This window comes from Mesoplodon mirus (assembly GCF_964341445.2).
Source record: "Mesoplodon mirus genome assembly, chromosome: 8".
NCBI classification, from domain to species: domain Eukaryota; kingdom Metazoa; phylum Chordata; class Mammalia; order Artiodactyla; family Ziphiidae; genus Mesoplodon; species Mesoplodon mirus.
The window spans coordinates 44,933,861-44,946,295 of NC_138984.1; the positions used below are offsets into that span (position 1 = coordinate 44,933,861).

Genomic DNA, 12,435 nt, shown 5'->3' on the forward strand with positions numbered 1-12,435 from the left:
TGCACTGATTTATTTCTCTTGTGCCTTGCAAGTATTTTAAAGTATCAGCTATTCAAATTAAATAATTTTCTATAGTATAATATGAGCAAATGATTTATCCTTCTCCTCTGACCTCTATAATGTACATTGAACACTTCTTAAGTGGTTACTGTCTGTGGCTTATTTAAACTTTTATCTTGATGGCATTTTTAACGGTTCAATGAAAGTTTTTACAAGTAGTGAATTTGGTTTTTTAATGGAATGATTAGAAAGTTCATCTCATAATATATTAATAGATTGGAAATATGCTGTAGCCATTTTTCAGAGGAGAGCAAAATTACACCCATTTGTATTTTTCCTATACCTTTATGTATTCTTTTGAGTTAGATGAAGAATAAGCTAATTTGTTGCCTTTAATTAACTTCTTAAGCTTTCATTTCCTGTTCATTGTCTTTACCCTGTATGTAATGTAAGTCAGTATCAGCTCTATTTTTTAATGCATTTTTAAAAAGTAAAATGGGGCTTCCCTAGTGGTGCAGTGGTTGAGAGTCCGCCTGCCAATGCAGGGGACACAGGTTCGTGCCCACAGGTCCGGGAAGATCCCACATGCCGCAGAGCAGCTGGGCCCATGAGCCATGGCCACTGAGCCTGCGCATCCGGAACCTGTGCTCCGCAACGGGTGAGATTAAAACTGGCAGAGCCTAGACTTTTAAAGAGTGTTATACATGATATCCTTTTTTATAAAGGAAAGAACTCCAGAGATCATTTTCTAAGATCACTTAGTGAATCAGAGAAATAGTTGTTATAGCCCTTGAGTCAACTCTGAGTCCTACTTGGTAGAAATTTTCTAATTGTAATCAGTAGGCTTGTTGAATACTGTTTTTCTCTTGATAATTCATGTCAGACTATATATTATTGAGTGTTCTGGTAGACTCAGAGGCATTATCCTGAGTTTTCCTTTTGTGGTAAATTTCATAGGACTTACTAAATAAAACTTAACCAAAAGAAGGGTTCCTAGGATTCTTACCCAAAAGGCAGTGATTATAGTGCTCATAATGCTTTGAGTGCAGGACCGTGTGCTGTTGATTATTGTCTCTCCTGAAGTGTCTAATGCATAATAAATGCTCAGTAATATTGTTGAATTGAGATGAGAATGTGAATCATTTGATAAAAATAAAGGAAAAAAGAAGTTGGCTATTTGATATACAGGAGACAGCTAATCTTTAAAGGGTCAGATAAATTGGTTAGAACACTGACCAGTGTTCCTCTAATACGCAGAAATGTGTCCATTCAGTTAGTTGTATGGGTGGGCGCAGGGTTGTATCCATACACATTTCTGGCTTAGCTGAAGATCCAAGGTCCTAATCATTATCAAAATTTCCAAAACAGTCTGTGTTCCCTTTATCATGAATGAAGCTGTGTTAGCTCCTTTAATGCTCTTCTATCATCCCTTCTTTGATTCCTCTAACACGGGGGTCCCAAAGCCCTGGGCCGCAGACTGGTACCAGTCCTCGGCCTGTTAGGAACCGCACAGCAGGAGGTGAGCGGCGGGCGAGCCAGCGAAGCTTCATCTGCCACCTTCCGTCGCCCCCCATCCCTGGCGTTACCTCCTGAACATCCCCCCAACCCCGTCGTGGAAAAATTGTCTTCCACGAAACCAGTCCCTGGTGCCAAAAGGGTTGGGGACCACTGCTCTAATATGTCCCACTTCCTTGTCAAGGGAAACGTCCCCATCTGTGGTCTTATTTCATCCTTTTCTGCCTACTCTAGGAACTAATTGCATCAGCCATCTCCCTCTTTCAGTATCTTCAATTTTACCTTGAGTTAGTGGCATATTTTCTTCTATCATTTTCAAAGCTTTCCTACCCTTACAAAAAAGCCTTCCCTTGACTCTGTTTTTCCTCAAGCTACTCTCCTGACTTTGTCTTCCTCTTTGCCATTGAAATTACACAAACAAGTTTTTCTTTAAATAAATAAATTTATTTATTTATTTTTTATTTATTTTTGGCTGCATTGGGTCTTCGCTGCTGCGCGGGCTTTCTCTAGTTGCTGAGAGCGGGGGCTCCTCTTTGTTGCAGTGGCTTCTCCTGTTGCGGAGCATGGGCTCTAGGCGCGTGGGCTTCAGTAGTTGTGGCTCGTGGGCTTCAGTAGTTGTGGCTCGCGGGCTCTAGAGTGCAGGCTTAGCAGTTGTGGCTCACGGGCTTAGTTGCTCCGCAGCATGTGGGATCTTCCCGGACCAGGGCTCGAACCCATGTCCCCTGCATTGGCAGGAAGATTCTTAACCACTGCGCCACCAGGGAAGTCCCCACAAACAAGTTTTTATTCACTTCTTCACCTGACACAATGTCCTCTCCTCCATCTTTGTTCTTTTTGACGTTTATTCAGCCTTTGACCTTCTTGACTACTTTTATAGCCTCATATAGTATGAGGAAGTAGGCTTTGGAGTTGGCTGGCTTAGGTTTGGATTCCTGCTCTGTGTGACCTTGGACAAATTCATGAGTCTGGTTTCCTCATTTGTAAAATGTGCATATGTGTGAACATACTTGCCTGAGAGCTAAGGAAGATGTGCTCAATAAATGTTCCTTCCCTTCTCTGATTTGCTTGCTTTCTGACACATTGCACTATCCTGTATTGCCATGCTATTTATGAGGTGGGTAATGTTTATTATCTTCATTTCACAAATGAGGAAGCTAAGGTCAATCATGTAGGAGGTAGTGGAGCTGAGATTCCACCTCAGAGCTGTCTCACTCTAGAGTCCAAAACCTTAGCCTCTGTGCTGAAGTGCCAGCATATTGAGTGGTTGGAGACTACAGTTTCTTCTTCTATTATATCTGTCTTATGAAAACATCTTTTAATATTTCATGAAATGTCTGAACCAATGGAGCTTTTTATTTTTTTTATTTTTTAAATTTTTTATTATTTATTTATTTATTTTTGCGGTACGCGGGCCTTTCACTGTTGTGGCCTCTCCCGTTGCGGAGCACAGGCTCCAGACGTGCAGGCTCAGCGGCCATGGCTCACGGGCCCAGATGCTCCGTGGCATATGGGATCTTCCTGGACCGGGGCACGAACCTGCGTCCCCTGCATTGGCAGGCGGACTCTCAACCACTGCGCCACCAGGGAAGCCCGGAGCTTTTTAAATGAAATTTTCTTCCCATTTTTTTTTTCTAGTTTGTGTATATGGCACAAGCACAGACAACTGGGGACCTTAAGTGGCCTTTCTTATGAAATTAATTGGTAGCCAGGTGAGGAAGTATAGCGAGAGACAGAGTTTTGTGTCTAGATGGCACATAAAGTACCAAACTAAGAATTGAGGACATAGGCAGTTAATCATGACAATAGTCCTGAGTGAGGTACATAATTGTGAGCTTGCACACCGCAGCCCTGTTGGAAAGGGAATTGTAGCTTCATTGTTTTTGCAGACTAGAAAAGATAGAAGGTAGCTGTGTCCCTCCCTTAAGTACACCTTGTAGCATTGTGAATGAAGTCCTTCTAGATCTTCATTGTGATAACATGAGCATTGCTCTGACCAGAGAAAACTACTGGGTTTGGCAATAAAATGGACCCATTACCTACTTGCCTATGGAAAGGATGGGCCCCCAGTACAGTATGCGGACTGCTGCAGGGTGCCATCATCCTTGTGGCCTGCAGCCAGAAGGGTGAGAACATGGGGCATTGAATGGGATCATGTCCATACAGCACTGAGGGCAGAAGCATGAGTTCCTGCGAATATGAACTAGATTCATAAAAGACTTAATTGTTTCTCTCTCCTTCTCATCTTCTCTTCAGCATTGTGGCTGTAGGTAGGGTACTAATCTTCCCTCAACTTTTCCTGTACAGTAGTCATCTATTTAAGCTCTGGCAACTGCTTGGTAAGATATTGCCCTACCCACTCAGTCTGTTCTCTGAATCTGTTGCCCGATTTGAGGATGATACAAAGAACCTGGAATCTTGATGTGGGGAGTTCTTTGAACTCAAAAAGTGAAATTCATGCCTTTGAGACAGTCGCTCAACAACATGCCTGAAAACTATATATTGCAATTATAAAGGAAAGGGCAAAAAAAAAAAAAAAGGAAAGGGCAAGCCTCAGATTTATACGCATGTAATGGGACCTCCTGCAGCAGCTGTTGTATTCACAGCCATACACATGTATTGGAATATCAGTAATAGCATCTTTAAATCCAGAAGGAAGTGGCGTAGCATTGTAGCCAAGGAGTCAGGCCTATATTTCTTATTTTATCAAATATTTAAGTACTAGAGAAGACCACGTCACAATACCTTGAATTATTGTCTCTCTCTTTACTTCCAAGGTAAGTGGATTTATTTTTACGTGAAGACTATAGTTCAGTTAAGACACTTTTCTAGAGTTACAAAGTGGGAAGGAGGAGCTACTGTATTTCTGCTCTTTCACTTTCTTTATATTATAAAGTGAAATGTCTGTCCTCTGATACATTAGTGCTTTGTGAGATGTGTATTAGTTTTATTTAGGCATAATCACTGCTTGCTTATTACATAGTCGAGATGATAATTTATGTCAGGCAGGCTACAAAATGTAGATGTACTTTATTACTTCAGTTATGGGTATAGGATTTATTCCACTTGTAGAATGATCTGTTTTGTTGTACTGGATTAGAAATTTTTGTTTGGTGCTTTGGCAGGATTAGGCTAAGGCATAATTTTATTTTTATGGGACTTTGTTGTATGAAAGTATTGTTAAGGAGCAAATTTTAATATGATTATATCAAAACTCAGCTAGTTTATTATAAGCAGTAAAGGAACTATTGGGCTAAAACTAGTAAATTTTTTCTCTAATAGGTAATTAATAAAATGTCTCCAACATCCCTAAAGATCACACTAAGGCAACTCATGGAGGGGTCTTCCAAGACCTTGCCGGAAGTATTAACTATGGAATATCGGCTGAGTCAAGCTTGTATGGTAAGAATTTTTCTTTCAAGTATTGTCATTTTCTAGTTATGAAAGTCATATATGTTCATTGTAGAACATGTAAAATATAGAAAATTTATAAACAAGAAAATGGAAACTATCTATAAATCTACTCTATGAAAATACAACAGGCCAGTTAGCTTAAGGCACATGGGAATATTGGTCACAGATTGTTAATAAGCCTTTATGAAACAGCCGTTACCTTTGCATGTAATTGTAAGAAGGACTCTAACCTCAAGTGAAATTCAGAATAGAAATTTTAACCATTTTTCAGGCATAGTCTCTGACCTTGGGCAAGAAGCATAAATTCTCTAAATCTAAATGCACAAAGGGAAGTTATTAGTCTATTATATGTTTTAATTAATAGATTAGCATTGAAAATACCATTATAGATACACTTAAAATAGGCAATAATCACATGGAATATTATTGATTTCATGACATATTTCAGAGTCATAGTAATTTATTCTTCCAGATAAACCCTTTTTTTTTTTTTTTTTTTTTTTGCGGTACGCGGGCCTCTCACTGCTGTGGCCTCTCCCGTTGCGGAGCACAGGCTCCGGATGTGCAGGCTCAGCAGCCATGGCTCACGGGCCCAGCCGCTCTGCGGCACGTGGGATCCTTCTGGACCAGGGCACGAACCCCCGTCCCCTGCATCAGCAGGCGGACTCTCAACCACTGTGCCACCAGGGAAGCCCCCACAGATAAACTCTTAAGAAAATTTTTTTTTAATTAATTAATTTATTTAGGCTGTGCCGGGTCTTTGTTGTGGCATGTGGGATCTTTTAGTTGCGGCATGCAGACTTATTAGTTGCAGCATGTGGACTCTCAGTTGTGGCATGCAAACTCTTCAGTTGCAGCATGCACGTGGGATCTAGTTCCCTCACTAGGGATCAGACACAGGCCCCCTGCGTTGGGAGCGCGGAGTCTTACCCGGTGGACAACCAGGGGAGTCCCCAGATAAACTCTTTTAAAGCAGAATTATTTCTTTTGTGTTATGTGTAGAGGATCCTTAGATTAATACGCTCATGGCCTAAAGGAAATATTATGTTTACTAACTAGAAAGCAGACATAGCTAACGGTCTTCGATGTCCTGAAATAGTGAAGATATTCAAAATAGTTCATCCAACCATAAATTAAGCTCTATTAGTCATATATTGAGGTCACTCCATAGGATGTAAATGGCAGCTGAGGTCTTCTGTTTATTATGAGTAGGTACTATGCTAGGCACTTTACGTGCATTCTCTCAGTTAAATATTACACTATCTGTAGAAGGCAGGAACTATTATTGCTTCCACTTTACAGATGAGGAAACAGTGGCATAGAAGAGTAACCTGCCTAAGGTGGTGCAGCTGTTAAGTGGCAGAGACATGGCGTGTGAAACCAGATGGTCACGCTCCTGACCCCTACCCGGTACACTTCACCCAGTCCCTGTTTTTCACTGTACATTTAGTGTACTGCCTGGATTGATTGAGTCCCTCCTTCCTTCATTCTCTCAGCAAATATGTTTAGCTATGTGCCAGGCACTGTGCTAAGTATTATGCTGTTGTATGTCCTTGTTCTCATGGGATTTATAGCCTCCTGAGACTATAAAGAACAAGTAAACAAAATAAGTAAAAGAATTACAAATTGTGGTAAGTGCTCCAGAGGAAAACCTACAGGGTTGGTGATAGAATGATGTGAGGACAAGAGGGAATGGGGGAAGCAAAGGGAAACCTTTAAATAAGTAGGTCCAGGAAGACATCTTTGAGATGTCAGCTCATCAGTGACCTGAAGGGTGAGAAATGGGAATGTTGAAAGCCTCCTGGGTTTCAGCAGGGGGTGATTTGGTTTTAGGAAGGTAATTATTGCTACTGAATGATCATGGGGTTGGGGAGGGGATTCAGAGTGGATGTAGAGATCAGACATGAGTTTACTGCGGTAATCCAGGTGCAGAATAGTAGTGGCGTAGACTAGAGTGGCAGTGGAGAGAAGTAAATGGATTTCAGACAAATGTAGGTGATAGAATTGATAGGCCTTGATGGATATGAAGTAAAGAACACATTTAGGAGCTGGAGCTTAGAGGTGTGGGTTAGAGATTTAAGTCTGAGAGACACTACATCAAGTAAAAAGAACACTTTGGAGGTTTATTTATTTACTTAACAAATAAGAGTGCTTACCATGTGCTAGGCACTAATACATAGGTAAACAAAACAGAGACATCCCTGCCCTCCTGGAACTTACTTTATAGTGGGGGAGATAGACTATAAACAGATAAATTTGTAAAATATGTATGTAGTATATTATTACAGGTGCTAAGGAGTACAAGTAAATCGGGAAGGAGGGTATGGAATACAGGGGGATAGGAGTTGAACTTGTAGATACGAAGACCAGAGAAGACCTCACTGAGATGATGTGCTTTGAGTGAAAACCTGAAAGAAGTGTGGGAGCGAGCCATGCACCTATCTGGAGGGCCCCTGACGTACAGAGCTCTGAGGTGAGGGGTGGCCTTTCTGTTCTAGGAACTGCAGGGGGGCCTTGCTGATGGAGTGGGACAGGGGTGGTCAGTGAGTGAGAGAGAAAGGAGGTCAGAGCGGACAGCGTAGGGAAGGGCTGTGCAGAGCATACATGGCCGTGGAGGTCTTTATAAGACTTTGGCTTTTGTTCTGAGTAAAATGGGAAGGCACTGGATGTTTTTTGAGCAGAGGAGGGACAGGATCTTATTTTTAACAGAACTGATCACTCAGGCACTGATGTGTTGAGTTTAGAGTGGATAAGATCATATAGGAGAATGAGCAGTGGAAGAGAAAATGGACAGAGGTGGGAGAACCAGGAGAGCGTGGTGTCATGAAAGCAGGAGAGGAGTGTTTCAAGGAGGAGGGAACACTGCCACAGCCTCTAGCAGACGAGGATGAAGGCATGCTTTGCGTTTGGCAATACTGAAGTTACAGGTGATTTTGGCAAGCCATCTCGGGTGTGTTGAGGCAGAAGTTGCAGTGTGGTAAGCTGGAGGGGAAGTGAGTAAATGGGATGTGAAGAATTGAAGACTGTGTTCACAATGCTTTCTTCTTGAAACAGAAATAGGGTAGAAGCTGGGACTGTGGAATTAAGTGAGATTTCCTTTGGAAGATACTAGAACATGTTTGTAAATGATTGGGAATGAGCCAATTGGGAAAAAGGATTATGTCGATGATACTAATAATAGTTAACATTTACTGAACACTTACTATTGTCAGATGCTGTGCTGGAATGTGGATTAAGATAATCTTAGGATAGATGTGTTGATATTACCATTTCATATAAGGAAACTGGGAGTTAGAGAAATGACTAGCCCAAGGTCACATAGTTACTGTGTAGTAGAGCCAGGAGGTGAACCCAGGACATTTGAACTGCATGCACTCAACCACTAAGTTATACTGCCTACATTGATGATGGCAGGAAAAGAGAGACAGGTGACCTTCTCAGGCTTAGTCCTTGAGAAGAGGGCATATGAATGGGAAGGCAGGGGAGGATTGGCCTTTGGCAGGGGTGGGTCCCTTCCTCCTTAGATGGGAAAGGGAAGGCATGTGCAGATGGCTGTAGTTGGGCTGCAGATGTTTTAGTGGGAAGAAGAGAATGTTCTGTCTTAGGGCGTCTTTTTTTCTTTTTTTAAAATAAAGTAGAAGGTTAACTCATTAGCTGGAGAACATAGTGTAAAGAGTAGAACTTGCTAGGGGGAGAGGTTGAGGGGACAGAAGACAGTTGAAGTCATTACCTTGCAGTGGGGGAGAGAACATGGATCGTGAGGCAGTTTTCCATGCCTGTTTGAGATTTGTGATCATGAATTTTAAACGAAGCCAGTCACAGTAGTATGATTTTTCTGCAGTAAGATTTTAGCTGCTCGAACACAGGCAGAGGTAAATAGTAGGGTTCAGCTGGTGCTGAGATTTTGCCAAGATAGAATAAAGGGCCAGGGGAAAGGCTTGAGGGAGATAAGGGCATTTTCAAGAAAAAAAAAATGACCGCATTAATGAACTGGGGAAACTGGGCTGGATGAAGAGCAGAGTGAAGCCAGAACAAATGGTGAGAAAGTCACATAGATCAGCGGAGCTCAGTTAAATCAGGGATTTGTAGCAGTGGAGATATTTGAACAAATAAGAATAGGAGGAGGTGATCAGAGTGGGTTCTCAGAGGTGGTCCAGTCTCTGAATGTCGTGGCTCAGGGTGTGGCCACGGAGTGGGGGCTAAAGTGGCTGGAAGAGAGGAGATGATCAGGAATGAAGATGCCCAGAAATTCCACATTTAATCTTGATTTTCTTTCAGAGAGGCCATGACTTTCATGAAGGTGTTAGGGCAGGTAAGTGACAGTTGTTTCCTTCCTGGCTATTATGGAAATAGGATTTTTGAGCAGATACTGTTAAAAAAAAAAAGATGATGGTTGTTTGATTAGTGAAAATCAAACTTTTATAAAAATTGCAAAGTTTGTATTTTTAAAAAATATTACCAACTGGCATATGAGGGAAGACCAGTCTTTGAAACCAGTATTGTTTAAAAAATTCCAATAATGTGGCCACCGCTCCCTAATGTATATATAAGAGGTAATCCTGCTCCTACAGTCACATGGACTCCCTCTGCTAAGTGCAGCGTGAGTTTGTAAATTCATTCTGCTGTTGAAGCCTTTGCAAGGTACGTTTATTCTCCTGCAGAAAGGCCTGAAGTCCCCTCTAAAATCCCAGCTGTGTTGGACCCTACCATCCACCTTTTTGCCTGAACCTAGCAGTTAAACAGTGACATTGAGAAAAAAACATATGGCATAATTAGTAACATCTGCTACTATTATTAATTTCTATTTTTGCTTATAATCTTCAAAGTAAGAATATTAAGAAAAAGCAAGTGAAGTAGTTGATTTTTTTTGTTCCTAGCAAATCTGCAACCATTTCTTTTTATGTATAAGTCCATATGCCTATAAATAGTAGCTGTCATTTATGTTGTTTAAAATGAGTTCACTCTGCTTGTATTTTACATATCTAATTTTCTTATGTTTTTATTTATCACTTTAATATAGTACAGACTCTAGATATACTTTATCTGAATAAAAGGTTATGCTCTCTGAGCTGTAAGCTTCAATAAACACTGGTCACTGGTAGAATTCTCTTCATTTCTGGCATGATATAAGAAAGAAACAAATCCTTTTAGAGGACATGTGGAGTTGAGTCAGAGGAAATGGCTATATGTTTTATAGAAAACATGCATTCATCCTACTAATTCCTTGCAAATTCTTTCTGCATGTGGATCAGAGCTTAGACCTCTGATTTTAGGAGGACCTGGGTGCTACTTGGATTATGTTGCTAAAGTATTCATTCATTATATGTTATAGCAGCCCTTCTTAAACTTAGAAAAGAAAGGTATTGTTTTTTAGATATACTGTCAATTATTTTAAGGAAAAAGAGCTGAAACCAAGCAGCATCAAAGTTCTGATTCATAGCCCAGGTGCTTATCAAGCTACTTTTTAATGAAGAGAAAGTATGTAACCTCATCTTTCAGCATAACCTCTTTATTCAGAAAGCAGTATCTATTCTGGGTAAAACTGTTAAGATGTTCTTACATAACCAAATGTTTGCTACAATTTGCTAATTATAAAGTATGTTACTAAATTAGATGAAATAACTATCAAATTAGGGGAATGGCTGTAAAAAAATTCTTACTTTTAACATCTGGAATAAACTTCTTCCTTTAGAAGAATTTACAGAAAAACATTTTTTAAAGGATTATCTCAGAAGAGCTAGAGAGCTACCGACTGGAATTTGAGTGGGTGCCTCATGAAACCTGAAAAACCTGAGTTGTCTGCATGGCAAGAACTTGTTTTATCTATGCTAGAATAAAAATTTTGTTAGTTTGAAATTAAATAACATGCAAATTTGATTAATATTCTCTTCCATTTGACCTTCAGTGTACTGTCAAGGAGGTAGATAGCATTGACCCAGAGGGCTTTTAGGGAAGAGATTCTTGTAGAAAGAATGCTCCAGGATTGTTTTTATTTACTCTGTCCAGGGAATGTAAAACTTTCAAACTGGCAGGGATCATAACATCAGTGTTCAGTATCACCACTGATCTGACACTGGAATCCTAGAGTTAGGCAGCCAAACCTTGAAATCTCCAGTATCCACACTTACTTATGCATAAAGCCCCCTTCCCTCTACCTTCTGAGGCAGCCTACTGCCTTTGGTTCCCAGATTGCTTCTTTTAACTATTTCGCCTTTTAGTGATTAACTCATTTTTTAAGGTTCACTGTAGACTTTGTATGTTTAAATACTTTAAGTCCCCACAAGAATTACGCACATTTTAAGCATGGCTGAAATTCCTTACCACAACCAGACTAGGTACAGCCCTGTTCTCTTTTTTGTTTTTAATTTTTTGAGATAATTGTAGATTCAAAAGAAGTGTAAAAAATAATATGGAGAGATCCTGCATACCCTCCACCCAGTTTCCCAAATGGTAACATTTGTATAACTGTAGTGTACTATCACAACCAGGAAATTGACATTCTCCTCCCTTTTTAACGGAGGTTATGGATTGATTGCCTCATACTTAAAATCCTGTGGGGATACTATGTGGCTACACCAAGTGATGACTACACTGAAATAAGAGAAGCAGAGCTTCTCATGATAACCTGCAGGTGGTCTGGTATTTTAATTCAGTGTGAGCTAGAAGATTCAGCAAAACAGTTGTATCCACATTTAATTATGCATAAAGTCCCTTTCCTTGTACCTCAAGTAATTTTCCTCTCAGTTCAATGTGGAGGAGGTTAGAAGACAGATCTGGGCCCTCCCCCCTCTCCTGCCTTCCCTTTAAGCCGCACCAACTGTGGTTTTAGCTCTTTTATAAAGAGCTAAAGAGAGATTTCATTTATGATATTATTAGAAAAAGAAAAAAAAGTTCTAAGGCTTAAACCACTGGATTAGTTCAGCAGACTGTATTCAAGCTAGAGACATCAGGCTTCGCAGGTGAGGTCATCATCCAGTTCTGTGAGGGCTTAATTTAAGGGGAAAAAGAAAAAGGAACACATACAAAAATTTCAACTTTGCAGAAAAAGATGTGCTATAGAAAAATATGCCTAGTCCAAGGTAGTTTGTGTCAATTCAGTAATTAAAATCTGGTAATACCAAAGAGAATACTAATGTTTCCTATGTCTTTACTTGACAGTTTTAATAGATAAAGACCAGAGTCCGAAGTGGAAACCAGCTGATCTAAAAGAAGTTACTGATGAAGCTTTGAATAATCACTTCAAATCTCTGGGAAGTAATGATTTGAAATTTTGAAGAAACTGGATTTTTAAAGTATTATTTTGGAGCAGAGTTGGCAAACTATGGCACATGGGCCAAAGCCAACATGCTGCCTTTTTTTTTTTTTTTTTCATATATCCCTCAGCTAAGAATGGTTTCTGCATTTTTAAATGGTTGGAGAAAGAAATCAAAGACCAATATTGCATGGCATGTGAAAATTACATGAAATTCAGATATCATTGTCCATAAATAAAACTTTATTGGAACATGG

At 40.1% G+C, this 12,435-nt stretch overlaps 1 protein-coding gene across 2 annotated transcripts in view; it reads left to right on the forward strand.

Annotated features, from left to right (window-relative positions):
* HIBCH (3-hydroxyisobutyryl-CoA hydrolase) overlaps positions 1-12,435 on the forward strand; it is a 92,028-nt gene extending 79,593 nt beyond the window's left edge. Inside the window, exons 12-14 of one of the 2 annotated variants that reach the window (XM_082630752.1) lie at positions 4,795-4,914; positions 9,205-9,238; positions 12,085-12,435. In XM_082630752.1, coding sequence (XP_082486878.1) covers positions 4,795-4,914; positions 9,205-9,238; positions 12,085-12,200 — 270 coding nt within the window. In that variant the 3' untranslated portion in view covers positions 12,201-12,435. The remainder of the gene's footprint in view (positions 1-4,794; positions 4,915-9,204; positions 9,239-12,084) is intronic. The other variant, XM_082630753.1, reaches the window with a different exon arrangement.